Source organism: Quercus robur, chromosome 8, assembly GCF_932294415.1.
Source record: "Quercus robur chromosome 8, dhQueRobu3.1, whole genome shotgun sequence".
Lineage (NCBI taxonomy): Eukaryota > Viridiplantae > Streptophyta > Magnoliopsida > Fagales > Fagaceae > Quercus > Quercus robur.
In genome coordinates, this window is record NC_065541.1 from 53,383,346 (window position 1) to 53,400,822 (window position 17,477).

Sequence of the window (17,477 nt, forward strand, 5' to 3'; positions counted from 1 at the left end):
AGTCGTGAATGTGTTTGGTTGAGATTGGTAATTCACCATATTTGTGAGAACTATGGATTATCATCAATCAAAAATAGTCCAATGATATTATACGAAGATAATGCCACTTGTATCACTCAAATTTGAGGAGGCTATATCAAGGGTGATACAACCAAGCATATTGCACCACAATTATTTTATACACATGAGCTCCAAAAGAATGGCTGTATTGATGTCAAGCAGATACAATCATGTGATAATTTGGCCAATATGTTCACTAAGCCATTATCAACTGCAACTTTTAAGAAGATGGTGCACAACATTGGCATGTGTCGACTTAAGGATTTTTTTACCATGAACAATGGAAATTCTATGAACTCATGAGGGGAAGTAAATTTTCTAAAGGAGAAGTAAATTTTCTAAAGGATGTGTGCTGATTGTACTTTTTTTTTCCTTTGCTAAGGTTTTTTCCCATCCTTTGCAATGTTTTAATGAGACAATCCTAAGGTACTAGAAGTTATACAAGAATATTGTACTCTTTTTCCTTAGCCAAAATTTTTTCCCACAGGGCTTTTCTTTGGTAAGGTTTTAACGAGGCATATTCTTAGAAAGTGGTCATCGAAGGGGGAGTGTTAGAAATAAAGTCTGATTGGAATGTGTAAAGTTTGGGCAATGAAAGGGTTATTTGGGATGTGTAAAGTCTGAAATGTGTAAAGTCTATAGGGGAGATGTGTATTCATAATTGTACTCATTCTTGCAACCTTATCCCATGAACTTTACAAGCATTCTAAGGTTCTATATATGTGGGATTGCTTTACTGTTATTGTACACATCTAAGAGATATCAAAAGGATTGGGGATGACCACTTGAATATAAGAGTTTATCAATATATGTTTCTTGTTTTCTTCTTACTTTGTTTTATCTATTTCTATTATTTCACAACATATGACTTATTTTTTAAAAAAGTTTTTTTTTTTTTTTTAATTTTTTCTTGAAAACAACTTTATCTCACACCAAGCTAAATAGGGAAAGTCAAAAGATAATTGTTCAACTCATTTTAAAACTGTTATCAATCATAGATAGATGATATAGTTTTCTAGAAAATATATTTTTTTAAATGACTCATTTAAAAAAAAAAAAAAAAGTTAACTTCAAAACAAACTGAGTGTGAGTAAAAAATATAGAATAAAAAAATGTATTAGAATAATAATGTGGAAAAATATGAACCTTCAAAAGTTTATGTGATAATATTAGAAGAACTTTTTTTTGAGATGAAATATTATAAGAACCTAACAAAAAGTTGATCACTTTTATTTTATGTTGTACTAGTTTTGGAAAGTTGTAGTCTTGTAGATTTAACACCAGAAAATTGCGACAAAGTTTTCAAAGAGGTCTTTAAAAAGCTAATCATGCAGTTTAAGTATGTAAAGTTGTAATTTACAACTATGTTTTATATTGGCCTTATTTCATGACAAAAAATTTTGTAATTGCATTAATTTTGTTCCTTGTATTTTGTGAGATTTTATTGTATTGGGTTTAGTATTTAGTTTGTGAAGAATCGAGAATGAAATGAAGATTAGTACAGTTTCACGATTAGCTGGCAAGAAGTTCGCGAGAAGAGTAACCCGCAAAAAGCCCAAAAGCACATGCTAGAAGCTGAAGAGTCAAGTGCTAGGCTTCATTTCACGAGTACTTCGTGAGACAGGCCATCTCACGAGGTACCTGTGAAACATTCTGCCAAAGGATTTTAAGTGTGACTTTCTTACCATTTACCCATGTTATATATACTCTCATTACCCACAAAAGTAAAAGAGACCATATTTAGAGAAAAAAAAACCCTAAATAGATTTTTACAACACAACACACCCATCTTTTAGAGAGAGATCTACTCATCCTTAGTGAGAAATCATTGTAACCTCTTCTCCTTCCCTCTCCTATTTTCATACCTTGAGAGGAGATTTGTACTCAAACACAATCCACACCTATTCAGAATGTAGAGAGTGTTTTAGAGGTTGGGAAGTTTTGGAGATTTGCCAAAAGAAGCTGGTGAGGATTGGCGGATGCAATTAGGCGGTATTGCAAGATCCAAAAAGTTAGAAAAGACATGACTCTAAGAAGTCCGTTGGTAGCAGAAACTTGGGGGGCTCAAGTATATTGGGTAGACTAGGCTTGAAGAGTCTTTTGTTATTCGTGTACTCCAACTTTATTCTCCAGTGGATAGATTTTGACTTAAAGGGTTGTGAAGAGATTTTTCGCCGAGTTCTTTGGTTTCCTCTTCGATAACACGTCTTGGTGTTATCTTGTGTTTGTTTTTCTCTTCCCTTACTCTTGTGCTTTACATTTATTATTTGTTGTTCATGTTTATGCACTAGAGTAGTATCGGTTCATTGCACACATTTACTCTTGTTCCGCACTTTGATTAAGTAAGAGTAAAAACAATCTAGCCGTAATTTAAAATTTGGGGTCTAAACAAGCTCGTGTGTTTTAGCACAAATCCGAGCTTTCAAAGTATAATCTTCAAAAACATTGATTCGGTCACAAAGAGGTAAACTGTGTTGCACCAGCATATGCATGATACTGACAGATGGCTAAAGCAAAATCTTACCAAAGTGGTAGTCTGGTTGGTATAGACATCTTAGTGCTGTATCTGCTGCATATAAAAAAATCTATCTTCCTTGGTCTCATCATGTTAGTTTCTCTAATCTTGGTAAAGCAAAGCACCACAAGCAAAAGACAAACCACCATAATGTTATATCCAAAGTTGGTAGATAGAGTTTTGGCAGCATTCCTAGTTAGTATTAGATTCATAGGCTGTGTTTCCAAAGAAGAAATGGCAAAATAGGGAAGAAGATTTGTTTTGCTCCAAATTTTCATTTCTGGCTCTCTCTTGTCATGGTAACCAGGAATGGAATGAGTTACAAAGAGAAGTTTAAAATGGAGAGGGACCATTTCCTAATAAAGATTTAGTTTTTCACGGACTGAAAAGTATGCATAATGTGACATTCACATATGATTTAAATGATATAGCATTATATACATTGTTTCTACTTGAATAAATGGAAAAGACCTGAAATCACCGATTAGAAGTTCATAACTCAACTAGAGAAAATGTTACAAGTGTAACAACTCAAAATTATTTTTTGAAGTTTCCATAATTTCCGGTAACTTATTTACTAAAGGTGAGACAAAAATTTACTTCTTTGTTTATTGAACCAAACATTTGGACATGTTGCAGACCCAAAAAAAAAAAAAAAAAAAAAAAAGATAATTTATGAGTTACTAAAAGATTAAAAACCATTTTGACATAATACCAAAATATTAGGAATTAAACTAACAAATTTTAAACGTTAGGAACTAATTTGACTCACAACTTAGAGGTTGAGGACCAAATTCGTAATTTACCCAAGTTTTTGTTGTTGTTATTATGGTTGTTGTAATATTAGTCACATATGATTCAATCAATTTGAACGGCAAATTATTATGGTGGTGGCCTGGTAGGAAGATTGAACTCAGTGAGGTACATCTAATAAAAAATGGAGCAGTATAACTACATTGTGTTAGAAATAGCCAAACTCCCAATCACAGTACATGAATAAGTGTACACAGATGGATACATGTGAAACTGTAGCCACCAGCAGCAAGAAATGAATCCGAATTTACAGAAATGAATCACTAATTATGGTTTCTTTACAAAGTACGCACCAGCAGCGGCACTTCTACAATAAATATCAACTTCTGCAGTGAAAACATGAGGATTTTTTTTTATCCTTTCTGATTTATGTAAGTTATAATCCATGTAATAAAATGCCGATTCACTTGGCAAAATATTGGCAATGATTTCCACAATAAAATAGTAGTGATATCATATAGGATGTGCAAGAAATATCATAGATCTAGCCATCTAGGAGTTCAATAAAAAATGTAAAGAAATCTTTCAAAAAATGCTGAAAATAATTCCAAGTCAGCGGAATCCTAACCCTTGCGGAAAAACTTTTAGTTGATAAGTGATAACATGTTTATCTTAAATTTGAAGGAAGCTCAAAGCAGCACGTTGAAGTTGAAGCATTGGTTCCTCAAAAAAAAAAAAAAAAAAAAAAAAAGTTGAAGCATTGAGTTCCCAAGTGGTGGCAGGTATAAACTCTAAAAGCAAATTTAGACGCAGTGTGTAATGCAGCCTTTAAAAAAAATAACACAGCAGTCGTGCTTAAATCATTTATACCTACCATCACAATAGCTGAATAATATATATCATCAATACAAAAGAACTTTTAAACCACATGCAAAGCCTAGTATATATCATAAAGTCCTTCCAAACCTTACCTAGATTAAGATGCTAATGCACCTTTGATGCATCAAGATACAGATACTGTACCAGAAACAAAAGCTGAATAGACAATCACCAAAGACCGAGGAATATATAAACCATATATAATTCTAAATCAGTTAGAAATATGAAGCAAATAATAACTTAGATTATCCCAGAATATTGCGGAAAATATAAAAGGAATATAGAGAGACTATTATATATATTTGATAAATAATAGAACATTGATTTAATAGATTAGCAAGCTTGCGCGCATTCCAGTTCATAGCATGAACTACGACTTTGTTTCATATAGACAATGAAACGACGATCATACAAAAATTATAAAAAGAAAGGGAAAACATGATTATACAAAAGACACTTGCAATTTTCCTCTATTTCCTGCTGAACAAACTCCTTATTTTCCCTCTTCCCAACCGCTCCAGTAGCTTTTTGGCACCTGGGATGTCCATTTCTGTAAGCTTCTTAAGATAGCCAATTGCTCCATATGAGATCATCAGCTTCTTACATTTCTTACTTGAAGATAGAGATGCTAGGCAAGAAACTGCATACTTTTTTGCAGTATTTTGTGGACTTGGGTCAAGCAATTGGACCAGATTTGGCACACTTTTATCATCCCTTTTAACTTCTCTGCAGTTCTGGGAAAGGATCATCAAGCTTGAAATTGCTTGCGCAGCAACCTCTCTAACACTGTTTGATTTAGCCTCAAGCATCTTCACAAGTAGAGGAATGCACCCAGCTTCACCAATCAATTTCTTCATCTCTGTTGAGCTACAAACACGACAAATTGCTGATGCAGCAGCTGCTTGTGCACCTAATGATCCAGATTTAAGCACATGAACCATCCGAGGCAGGAAACCAAGCGAAACCAAAACCTCCATAGAAAGTGAGCCAACCAAATTCCTTAATGCCCCAACTGCAGATTCTTGGGGCAGTGGACCATCAAGATAAGCCAACAGGCTCCGAATTCCACCCTCTGAAATAACAGACCTTTTTAAATTTTCATTGCTAGCAGTGAGATTCTGCAAGCACTCTGCTGCATATTCTTTAGATCCCAACAAAATTCCACAATCAAGCAGATTGATCATTACTCTTACAATCCCTTCTTCAGCTAGAGTTTGTCTCACCTCTGGCACAGCGGATATATTCTTCAAAGTACTAGCAGATGCAGCCTGTGAAACAGAATCACCAGTCCGACAGATCTCAATCAGCGGACGAACCCCACCATGCCCAACAATAGCACGAGCAGTTTCTGCAGACATTGACAATCTCTGGAGCGAAATTGTAGCCTTCTCTTTACCCACTGCGCTACCTGACTCAACAAGCCTAATCAGAGGTGGCAAAACACCTTCTGAAACAAGCCAATTCTCGCAACTCCCTGATTCTGCAAGCGAGCAAATTACAGTAACAGTCTTCTCCCTGATACGAGGAGATGTTGCTGTAAGTAATTGCACTAGAGCAGCAATATTGCTCCGCCCCAAAACAGCCAAAACATTCTTTTCATCCTCCTTCATAGACTCAACAAGGCTATCTAAAGCTCTGTGCTTAGCTTCCAAGTGCCCGATCTGAAGCCGGGCAAGCAATTCTCTTATATTGCCATGATTTGCAGCCTCTGGTTCATCTGAAGAACCAACCATAGACAAAGGCAAAGTAGCCTCACCAAGCACCCCAGTCTTGATCAAAAGCCCACAATCCCTCAAATTCAAGTCCAATTTCCCTGACATAGCATCCAAATCACTCTGCATCCTAAGCTTCCCTTCATACTTCTCCCCACCGCATAATTCAGCCAATTCAATAGCTTCCTTCAATGTCTTTGACACAGCCTGCAATTGCTCCTTACAAAGTGCATTCTTTAAGAAGAAAGGGTGGCTTGACAAGTCCGATAAACGCGATGGAATCTGCTCCAGTTTTGATATTATCATCTTCCACCTACCAGGAAATCCCTTCACCTCCCTGGCCTTATTAAGTGCCACTGGAACCAGCTCTTGGGCATGGGATAACCACTCTTCAGCTGACTGGATATTATCCAAAACCTCAGTTCCACTATCTTCCACCATGACTTCAATATTGGTTTAGACCAAATTTGATACAGGAGCTGTGACAAATGGAATGCAGAGAAAAACCAAGGCCTTAGCTAACAACCCAGATGAGAAAACATGTAAAGGAAATGATATTTGCATAGAAAATTATATGGCAGTGGAGCAGTTGCAATCATATACACATGAATTATAATTTAAGTCTACAACAAAACAAAAAAAGGGGATTAAAACCAAAAAAAAACCATACTAAAGAACAAATGGGTTAACATCAAGTGCTTCCAGAATCTTGTATGATCACACAAAGCTTGTTTTGCTGAAAACTAGACCTGACCAACTAAATCAAAGTACCTAAAGATGCCCCACTAGTCCTTCCCTGCTTTAACAAGTGTTCATTTAATGCTAATTTAAATTTTCATATTATAAAAGCATAGTACTCATACAAATGATATGATTTATTAATATATTGTTGATGAAAACGAAAGGAGTTACTTTTTAACTGCTAACCAATACCGTCCAATTAATAAGAAGTCGTCGGCAGATTATCTCTCTCAACTTCAAATACCTAAATAGCAATAGAGTATTATAATGGTTTCTGAAGGGTATTTTGGGTTTCTGAAGGGTATTTTGGTAAGTACGGACTAGAGCTGAAAAACTTTACTTTTCAACCTAAGATAACCGTGAATGTGATATCAGATTTCTCTACTGAGTCTAAGTAAAATTTGACTCTGACCTATGTTCAATGGGCAAGATTGTTGGATAGTTAGGCAAAAGTTGGATTTATTAGCTGTAATTTACAATTTTCTCCTCACAAATGGAGCTTTCGAGTTGAGAGAGAGAGAGACTTTCCTTTGAAGAGAAGGTAGGAGTCCCTATCTACAGATTACAGTTGTATTATAGAGTGTATTTAAATTTATTCAAAATGGACCAACCCCACAAAAAAGGTCAAGAAAATTCAAAGATCTAGTATTTTATTTTACCTCGAATTTATTTGACTTCTCTTAACTTTCAGAGGATTTGCCCATTAACAGCCAACAAACAGTGCCTCACTACCGTAAGAACAAGTAAGGAAAAAAAAAAAAAAAAAAGAACAATGATTCGCAATCTATAGTGATCAGAAAGCAAATTAAACAAAGGAAAAGGGAAAAAAGAAAACAAAATCACTTTTTTTCTGAAGTAGGCATCAATGAAAGCAAGCAGAAACAACCTGAAGAACAAACCTTTAAGTCTCAGAAACTCAGAACCTTGTCCCTTTATATCCAGAAAGCAACCCACTATAGCTTCTTCTTCAAACCTCTTTCTCTCTCTGTCTCTCTCTCTCTCAAAGCTATAACTTAGAAATGCATATAAGAATCAGCTACCGACTATAACTTGATCTTCAAATCTCTCTCTCTTCTCTCTCTAATAAACTGAAAACCAAGCAATGCTTCCAAGTACAGCAATCAAACAAAAGAAGTATATTCAAAAACTCCTTCTCACTCTCACTTTCAAAAGACACTGACCCAGAAGACAGTTTCTCAGAATCAGAAATACCCAGAGCTCATTTTTGTTTCTTACGAAGAAACAGACATCAAACGGTCGAAACCATTTTAAAAAAAAAAAAAAACAAAAAAACAAAAACCCCTGAAAAATATAGAAAGAATCTTCAAACAAGCCCCAAGTTTGAAAAACCCCACTGAAGTATTCGACTTTTACCACAATAAGACACTGAGAGACGATAGAATATATCAATGAATATATGACAATCTCAATCAAATTCAAAAATCAAACTTTCTTCGATCTCTCTCTCTCTCTCTAATGGAAGGAGATGTCAGTGTCTGTGTCTGTGTGTCCTTTGGACTGTTTCTGTAAAAAATACGCAAATATTTTACTGTGTAGTTTTAGAGAGAGAGAGAGAGAGAGAGAGAGAGAAATGGGGGCTTATGTTTCGGATATTAAAGGTTAAAGGTCGAGCATGATCAAGGATCCAACGGCTATGATTGCAGTTGAGTCAGAGTATCCGACCGTTGGGATTGGGTAAAATTTTGAATATGCTTTTTCGAATTTTATACGTTACCAATGTGATGACGTGGCGTGCTGCCACGTATGAGGTGGGGTCGGTTCGTGTGACTTTTCAAAATGGTGCTTTAAGGTTGATAGAGATCCCACGTGTGAGAGAGACAGAATATGGGAAAGTGTGTCTCAACTGGCTATGTTCAAATTTACGTATTTCACCTTCCAATGGTTTGGATTTTGGAAAAACCGAACATGACACTGAGGTTAGGTGTGTTTGAGTTGTGACAGCTGGGGAGGAGTGAAGCATGGGACCCCTATCACCATCATACTCTTCAATTGGCATTGTCTTAATCGTGTCATTGAATGCATGCAGGTCTGTCATTTGTGTTTCGAATTTGTGCCTTTGTCATGGTTTATTTCTCTTCCATTGAAACTACATGTGGCTTCATTGAATTCGAAATGTGTTTCAGTAATCCTAACATGGACCAATTAAATTTACTCAACAAGGAAAAACTGGACCAAAAAATGTGTGTTACATTTACAAAACAAGACAGAGTTTGTAATAATCATTAGTTCTAATTAGCTCAACTGGTAAAGTTTTCGGTGATTAAATAAGATATTTGTAGTTTAATTCTCGCCTACACAAAAAATCCATTAATGTTATGGTTTGATGATAAAATAGACACTATATGTTAAAATTCTCTAAAATAAATAAATAAATAAATAAAAGCACATAATAGTATATGGCATATAATCCTTGAAAACTCATGGGTTCTAGTTAGCTCAACTGATAAAGTCTCTGATTGTTGAATAAGAGATGTGGGGTTCAATTTCAACCTACACCAAAAATTGATTGGTGTCTTGATTTGATGATAAAAGTTATTATCATTTTATCATAAGAAGCATACACCGTAAATTGAAACTCTCTTAAAAAAAAAAAAAAAAAAATCTTGAAAGCTCATTATTGTCTGATCAAGTTTCAGATTTTCCGCATGAAAATTCAGCAAACCCAACTGGCATGTCCAATGTAACCTACTAAACCCAACAGCTCATCAGAGAACACTAGCTGGTCAAACACTAGTGTCGATGGTCAGTAACAAATGAGCTCTTTCTAAACTTGAAATCTTCGAGTTTGGCGGCAGGTAAAACAAAAACCTGATCGAATCCAAACCGACAGACAGGTGGCGGGTCTATGACAAATGAGCTCTATTTATGTCAACATTATTTTTCTTTTTCTTTTTTTTTTCATTTTAATTTTCTCAAACAAATGGAAAAACCATCAATTGGATGACACACCCCTAGTGACCCTACGCAATACTATATTGAAATGCAATTTGATTCAATACCATGATGTAATGGGAAAACTACAGTATTTAGTGACATGCTTTTGATCTTATAACCCCAATGATGATAGCACATTAAATTAAGTGACCATTGGGTTCAAAATTTAAACTAGGGAATGCAATCATGAACTTCAGAAGAACCAAATGATGCTAAGTTGTTATAATATAGAGCTCAATGAAGAAGAGATATAAATGATTAGGCTAGTATATTATAGTACTCCTTTCTTCTAATAACGCATTTTAAAGTTTTAAACGAATCATTAGAGATGATCTCATTGAGCCGCAGTGTTTTTGACCCCTCTTTGTCCCCTATTTTTCTTTCTCCCTAATGGTGAGAGCATTATTATATGCGAGTAAATTTTTTTGATTTCAAACCTAATCCTGGTCCCACTGGCTACCAAGGTTTCTTCAAGACATATCTTGCCGTTGCACAATGCATGCATGCATGCATATATATATATATATATATATATATATATATATATATATGGTGTGTTCGTATTGTATTGTGCATGCATTATGTGATGCAGTACTTGGGGTCAAAACCGAGACTTTATTACCACCTCGAGTCTTTTTGCAGTTTCTACCATTGATACTTGACCCCATTTTGTTGCTTTCTAGTTTGAGTAGTTTCTACATGTTCCATTTTTAATGGTTATTAATAATTTTGTAGTTGTAAAAAATTTATGCTACATGTGGTACACTGGACACATATTTTCAATTTTTAAATAACTTTATATATATTTTCACATTTTTTTTATTCATATATATGTTTACACATATTTTTAAATACATATTTTTAATTTTTAAATATATATACCAAATACTCCCTAAATTTTGTGGCTGTGGCAGTGAAAGTCTTTTCCAAAAAATGGCTGCGGGAACAAAGTAGAGCTCGCTACCTGCAATAATTTAACTATAAAACTAAACAAAAGAAGCGCACAACATTGAGGATAAGCCTTTTTGCCCTTTTGGCGAGTCAACCGAGACGCGTGGGGCTTTTGCGTTGCGTAGCTAGAACGTGACGATGTCGCCTGTCGGCTATGCTACTTTTCCGAATTTTTTATTTTTACATTTTCTACTAATTTTACGTTACAACTACGTTAGTAATTAAAATAATTTAGATGTAAACTTAAACAAATCCATAATTTAGATTTTTTTTTTCTTAAATTATTCATTCTTCTAAAATATTTAATTAAAGGTCATCAATCAATTGTTTATATTCCAAGTTTTTATAGTATAAAATTATGCATAAAAAATAAATTTATGAATCATATAATAAACAATATCAAATTGACACAAAATTTAATGTATTAAAAGCGTAAAAAAAACATACAATTTAACAATTATATTTTCAAAAAAACGTAATAATATTAGTTTTTTATTTATTTACCAGAAGTTAATAAGTTTGTAACTAAAATATTTTTGTAGGCACCTACCACTTTTTGTGGGTCTTTGTACACTACAGGTCCATTTTACTTCAGGGTATCCAGGAAATACATAGATTTTCTACCAGCTAAAAACACTGTAAAACAGTGCAAGAAAATGATAAAAGATTGACACAACCATTTTTACATTTTTTTTTCACAGATTGTTTATTAGTCTACAACATTTTTATCTAAGTTTTTCATCTACACCACATTTATTTTGCGACAAATATATCGAAAACAATAGTAATTGAAAATAGTGCCCCACTAGGCTTTATTGTAAAAGCATGCCAATAGCCCTTTATGTAAACATGTGCTCTTGGTTGGGTCCTAGTGTCCTCCTAGCCACTTTACTCCTTGGCTTCAAGCTGAGTTACATTCCTGCCCTTGAAAAGTTTGGAAACCTTAATTTAATCAATAATGCATATATTAGGGGAATGAAAGTTTTGTAATTGATCTAACATAGATTGAGTACATGCCATTAGACTGTTGGTCTAACAGCACCTCCCTACGTCTTAGTACCTAGGGGTTTGTGGGGTGCTAGAGTTCAAGACCCAGGGAGGGTGGGGTGTGTCTATATATATATATATATATACACACACATAAACATAGCTCAAAGAAGGAAAAAAAAAAAAAAGCAGGGCTAATCTGCCAAAAATGACCCTAGGCCCCTTCAGTTGTTCAAAATAGTTTGCATTGAGCTAAGACTACATGTTACGAACCATCTTATATAAAGAAATATTTAATAAACTTTGAACATCATCATTTACCAAAACCCAAGAAACTGTGTCGAAACTGCAAAAATGTCGGTTCTATCCCAAAAATTTAACAATTTTGAGAGCCTTCTTTTTGAGGAAATGATAAAAACAAGGTGCATTTTCAATGAGATGCCCACCTCTCACATCAAAGTAGGTTCGCAACATTAAAGTAATGCATAATTGGGTTTGGTTTGGGGTGTACTCTGCGGACCACAGGATCACTAAACAGCACACGAAAATGATATGTCCTGTTCAGGTCCTATCCAATGAATAGTAGCCTTAGAGGTAAGTCAAACCCTGCATTATGAAGACCCCGTTTTGTTGTTTCCAGAGAACTCCAACCCATATTAAACTCGGGAGAAAAAGCAAAGTTCAAACCATGACCAGGTACTTTTAATGACCTATTACTTAGAAGTTTAAATCACAATAAAAATACAAAAAACAAGTTGATAACTGGACCCTGCAATGTTTGCAATCAAGCAACAAAGTGAAACACGTTAAAAAACAAACAACTACCCACTTGACTGGAACTTCTACTCTGCTTCTGTTTAAGATCGAGATCTTTCCCTTGCCGGTGGTGATGATCTTTCCCTTGGTGGTGGTGATCGGCTGCATTGTCAACAATATAGACAGATGAAGTAAAAATCATGCATTTGCATATTAACACAAGGTTGAACAGTAACAAAAAATTGAGAAAGATTAGAGAACCTGTCATATCTCCCATTGACTGGGCTTTCAGCTCCTCTATCATATTTGGGACTTCCTCTTAGTTCAGATCTGGAGCTTAGATTTGGTCCATGGCCATAGTCTGGGCTTGCCCTATCTCTACGATATGGACTTGGGGATCGCCCATGATCATAGCTTCTTCTATGGGGAGACATGTCCCGGCCTCTTCTATCAGGACTGTACCCATTTCTCCTCTCGTCGTCATCATCCCGAACTGCATATTCCACTGAAATGACTCGATCCATGAACTTACTGCACCTCAAATATAAGTAAACCAGAATTAATAAAAAGCAGGTCTGCAGATAATTATCAGGTACTCCTACGACTAATTACTATAGAGAACTGTTTCAAAAGCAACCGTAATGATTTGCAATTAGAAATTCTAAATCAAGCATGCTACTAGTCTAGAATTTGCTGAAGGAAAATACAACCTCATGTTCGTTGCTTCCAATGCTCTGGTAGCATCCTCCTGTGTCTCATACTGAATAAATGCAAAATTCCTTCTGATCCTTATGTTCAATATTTTCCCATGTGGATCAAAGTGCCTCTCCAAATCCCTTGTTCTGGTATAGCTTGGATCAAAATTAATGACAAACAAGGTTTTTGATGGTTTCACATTAGCTGAAGATCTTGAACCGCCAGGCCTTCTAATGCCACGTTCATGCTGCAATACAAAAATTAAAGATTAAGTTTGAAAGCTGAGTAAAATTACCAAGGAAGTGTTTTTGGACACTAATAAGTAGATATGAAGCTTGTATATTCGGCCATGTTTAATACAAAAGGCAATACTTCAGAGAAGTACAAAGAAATATGCAATAGTTACAAGAGTGTGTAGACAGGCACACACGCATACTTAAGATCATAAACATTGCAGGGTAGTGGAGACATAATCACCAAAACCATCATAATCATGAAATGAATCAGATGTAATAAATTTTAATCCAAAAGAATATGTCTATAATCATTTCTCGGTGTATTGTGTGAGCAAGAGAGAGAGAGAGAACATTTTTTATATGTAAGATGCAACGCAAACATCATAAAATGATTACATATCAATATTGAGCACCAACCAATAGAAAATCACCTTGGTCCACTCAACACGAAGTCGGCGACCCTTTCGACCAAATTCTGTCCTGTCAAGCCTTCTAATTGCGTACTCAGCATCTCGTTCATCTTCCATATAGACGAAAGCAAATCCTAAAAGACCAAAATGTTAAGAAACCAGAGCAGGACAATTTCAGGTATATAAACTATTTACCAAAAGACAAAATTCTGCTCATGGAGACAGTTTAGAAAATGAGGAAACGTCAACTCATCAAACTCTGAAAAATACATGTATTAAAAAAACTGTCAGGAAGTAACACAACACCTGCCATTGGCTGTGATCATGATTTCTATGTTGAAACGTGTCGGAAATTGAACACTGAGCAAAAATCATGAGGAATGAAAAAGCAATGGTATCTGAGCTAGTGTAGGATGGCAGGGCTAGGGCAGATCAGAATAATTCTTCTGAAAAATACAAGAAGATGAAGCTTGGGACATGCTAGAAAAGAAATGCAGAGAAGCACATCCATCCAAGAGCATGGACATTCCAAGTAATCCTGCGCCAAAGAAATGGTTGAGTATGGGGGTTTACACTTGGTGAAACTTGCTTCTCTCAAGGGAAAATAGCATCTACACCCAGTTAAAAAATAATTATTTTAAAGAATTAAATACTGACTCTCTTGAATATCAGTTATTGGATGGTGAATTACAATTGGAGTTTCCTTAGTTGGTTTCTGAATGGAAGGCACTCAAGAATCTATTTAGTAGTTTATGCCCTTATTTGGCAATTGAAAAGATGACATTAAATGTCATTTCTAAGGATGATCCTATGAGCTGAAAGAAAGAGATCACTTTTTTCTAGCATGAAGGTGTTGCCATCAAATGTGCGCACCCTCTGCATCTCTCCCACTCAACCCCCACCTCTATAAAACTACATATAATTTTACAACTGAGGAAAAAGGCATCTGTATCATAGCCGGTATTTTGATATAGTAGTAAAAAGTACTTTTTTCCATAAAACTGACCAAATTTTGAAGAAACAAGTCAAAAATACCACTGGTTAGTATCGTTGTTGGGTGCCATAACTGATATAAAAAAGGGTCAATGAGTTCTTTCAATATAATCATTTTCAATGGGTGTATGCTATTTTACCCTTTCTGAAATCTTAAACATGTCAAAACCCCGCTGACTCAACATGAGAGGACAGTTTCATCATTGAGTTGTGTAGTCCAAATAGAGATTCGTCATGCCCACATTTGTTTGAGAGAAATAGTCCCTGTTAGATTTCTCCATTGCTGTAGAACTTCTGAACCATAAAATCTGTATTCTACCATATTTATAAAAAACAATCCCAAGCATCAATAAAATGTTGTTAAACTTTGATCTATATTCACTCATACAGTATATGTGAAACAAGGATGAGTAGCTAATAATCTTGTTCCACAAATCACCACATTAATGTGGATCGAACTTTTTATCGTAATGACGGAGACAGATGTAGATAATACACATCATAACTCAGGCTAACATACGATGTTGTAATCAAGAAAATCAGTGCAACCACAGCTTAAGGAATATTTCACTTTTTCTAATAGCTTGACCACTCAAAATAAACTCGAAGTGTACAAAAGAACACAGTATTGAAAATCACAAACCATTATCCATTAAATAGAGCAACAAAGAATAATCAGGTACAAGTAACTGAACAGCAAATGTAGCCTAGGAGTAATGAAAGATCAGAAACTAATAATAACAAAAGTAGAAAAAAAAACATACCAGACTTCATATCCACCCTCTCAACCCTCCCATATCTTCTGAAAAGTCGCTCAATATCAGACTGCCGGGCATCAAATTCAACGTTACCACAAAAGATGGGCCTCATATTCGTTGTGTTCCAACCAAGTCAAAAGTTTTTGTAACCCTTTAATGAAAAGCAGGTGAACACAAAACGAAGAAGTATATAAGCACTTTGTCGAACCAACCTACAAAATGTTCATATAAAGGTTTACTTAATTACCTTCCAAGCTTGCTCAATTTAAAAAAAAAAAAATATATATATATATATATATATATAAATATCAATCTAGAGAAAACATGAACAAGGATATAAAATCAAACTCATCTTAACATAGCTAGTCATGTGCGCACGCACAAATTGCTCTAGCGCAAGCATCCACACATTAATACACAATGTTTATACTAATATACTCTCCAACATGTAAGAAAGACTTTATACCGGTAGGGGTACAGGTACGACACAGCGACATAGGCAATTTCTAAAAAAATTATAACATTAAACGGCTGGTACAATACTGGTATGACACGGGTACAACGCGGATACGACATGGTTACAACACCCTAAATGAAGCATCTTTGCTTCCTAGAACTTTATGCCTTCCTGTAAGGTAAATCATCTATTCTCCAAGGCACAAGTATGATAAGTCTTCTAAATCACAATATATATATATTTTTTATTAAATTGGGAAAACAAGATATTCTTAACAATAATTCATGCTATACCCATATGAGTTCTAGCTCATATGACACCTCATCTCCCTATAGGAAACAGCAGAGGCCAGATTGTAGGTCCAAAAGCCATTGGGTGCACGTGCAAATTATCAAATAAAAAAAAATCTGAACCCGTTAAGAACCGGAAAAAACAACAACTACCTAAAAAAATTTAAAACTAAAACTTTGCGTATTCTAGGCTGCGTTACGCCCCTTTGAAGCTTCTTTCTTTTAATGAATTTTTCTAACTTACAAAAAACTAAAAACAAAATTAAGTTTGAACTCATTTACGACCACTGGGACTTCTTTGAGTTTTTCTATCTAATTCTGAAGCTAAAACCTATTCAGAAATTTTTAATTTAAAAATATACACACGCATACATACACATACATATGCACGCACACACACACACATATATATATATGAATTAATTAAAAATTAAATATTAAATCTACACACGCATACATACACATACATATGCATACACACATATATATATGAATTAATTAAAAAATTAAATAATAATAATTATTACTAGTTCTTCATAGAACTAACAATAAATTAAGAGCAAAAAGATCGAAGCAATTTAATTAAGAGTAAAGCAGAATCAAATAAGCTTAGATCAGAGAATAAAGATTTATAGCACACAAACAATTTTCGTCAGATTTAGCTGAAAATGAAGCAGAAACAGTTAAGAGTAGTGAGAAACAGAGTCAGATCCGTTGAAATCAGCGATAAATGGGTTAGGGTTTGGTACCTGTGGCTGTGAGTGAAGCTTTGCTTTGCGATGGAGGAGGTCTGAGAGAAAAACCCTAGGGATAGTTTAGTTTGGACCTTTTCAAACTGTAGCTTTCAATTGAGAAAAAAATATATATATCTTTTTGGGTAGCTAGCTCGAGTACAATGGTTTAAAAGCGAGTAAAAGTAAATAAAACGACGGCGTTCTTAACTTGATAGGAATTGCGTAGTTTCTACTTTCTACTTTCTTAACCGAATATTCCATTAAAATGAGAGTGTTTTATTTATGAGCTTATCTATCTTAACATTTATTAATAGTGCAAAGGTGAGAACATTTGGGGATAATGTAATTTCCTAAAACCTAGGGGATGTAATTTACCCAATGTTTTATGTCTTAATTAATGTTTTTTTTTTTTCTTCATTTTTTGGATGAAAGAGGATAAGGGGGAGGTTTGGGTCCAATGCTTCCAGTGCACTGGACTCAATCGGATGATGACACATGTCCAAAAATAGACACGTGTCACAATCCCAACGGGTCCAGTTTCACTGGACACTGGACTTAATCCGAACTTGAGGATAAGAATAAGTCTATTACAAT

The 17,477-nt window shown here is 34.8% G+C and overlaps 2 protein-coding genes across 11 annotated transcripts; both read right to left on the reverse strand.

Annotated features, from left to right (window-relative positions):
- Positions 1-4,477: 4,477 nt before the first annotated feature.
- LOC126697013 (vacuolar protein 8) lies at positions 4,478-8,212 on the reverse strand. 5 transcript variants are annotated; one of them, XM_050393805.1, is made up of 3 exons: positions 7,560-8,212; positions 7,320-7,388; positions 4,478-6,398 (listed from the first exon to the last, which is right to left on the reverse strand). In XM_050393805.1, the coding sequence occupies exon 3, from the start codon at positions 6,358-6,360 to the stop codon at positions 4,678-4,680; it is 1,683 nt and encodes a 560-aa protein (XP_050249762.1). In that variant the 5' UTR covers positions 6,361-6,398; positions 7,320-7,388; positions 7,560-8,212; the 3' UTR covers positions 4,478-4,677. The 5 variants fall into 5 exon arrangements, with proteins under 5 accessions (XP_050249762.1, XP_050249760.1, XP_050249759.1 ...); XM_050393803.1 differs by having other exon boundaries at positions 7,320-7,391; XM_050393802.1 differs by lacking the exon at positions 7,320-7,388.
- Positions 8,213-12,230: 4,018 nt separating this feature from the next.
- On the reverse strand, positions 12,231-17,063 carry LOC126697014 (serine/arginine-rich splicing factor RS41-like). 6 transcript variants are annotated; one of them, XM_050393808.1, is made up of 6 exons: positions 16,899-17,063; positions 15,409-15,614; positions 13,673-13,785; positions 13,020-13,252; positions 12,571-12,840; positions 12,231-12,471 (listed from the first exon to the last, which is right to left on the reverse strand). In XM_050393808.1, exons 2-6 carry the CDS (start codon positions 15,512-15,514, stop codon positions 12,411-12,413), a joined length of 783 nt encoding a protein of 260 aa, XP_050249765.1. In that variant the 5' UTR covers positions 15,515-15,614; positions 16,899-17,063; the 3' UTR covers positions 12,231-12,410. The 6 variants fall into 6 exon arrangements, with proteins under 6 accessions (XP_050249765.1, XP_050249766.1, XP_050249768.1 ...); XM_050393809.1 differs by having other exon boundaries at positions 15,409-15,553; positions 16,899-17,054; XM_050393811.1 differs by lacking the exon at positions 16,899-17,063 and adding an exon at positions 13,958-14,959 and having other exon boundaries at positions 15,409-15,567.
- Between the last annotated feature and the right edge of the window lie 414 nt (positions 17,064-17,477).

What these genes read in the sequence shown, in the direction of transcription:
- LOC126697013 (XM_050393802.1), bottom strand. Translation starts at nt 6,360, where the DNA reads ATGGTGGAAGATAGTGGAACTGAGGTTTTGGATAATATCCAGTCAGCT.
- LOC126697014 (XM_050393808.1), bottom strand. Translation starts at nt 15,514, where the DNA reads ATGAGGCCCATCTTTTGTGGTAACGTTGAATTTGATGCCCGGCAGTCT. An exon ending in GAGGGTGGATATGAAGTCTG is followed by an intron (nt 13,786 to 15,408) that starts GTATGTTTTTTT and finishes TTGGTCTTTTAG; the next exon opens with GATTTGCTTTCGTCTATATG. An exon ending in TTCGTGTTGAGTGGACCAAG is followed by an intron (nt 13,253 to 13,672) that starts GTGATTTTCTAT and finishes TTTGTATTGCAG; the next exon opens with CATGAACGTGGCATTAGAAG.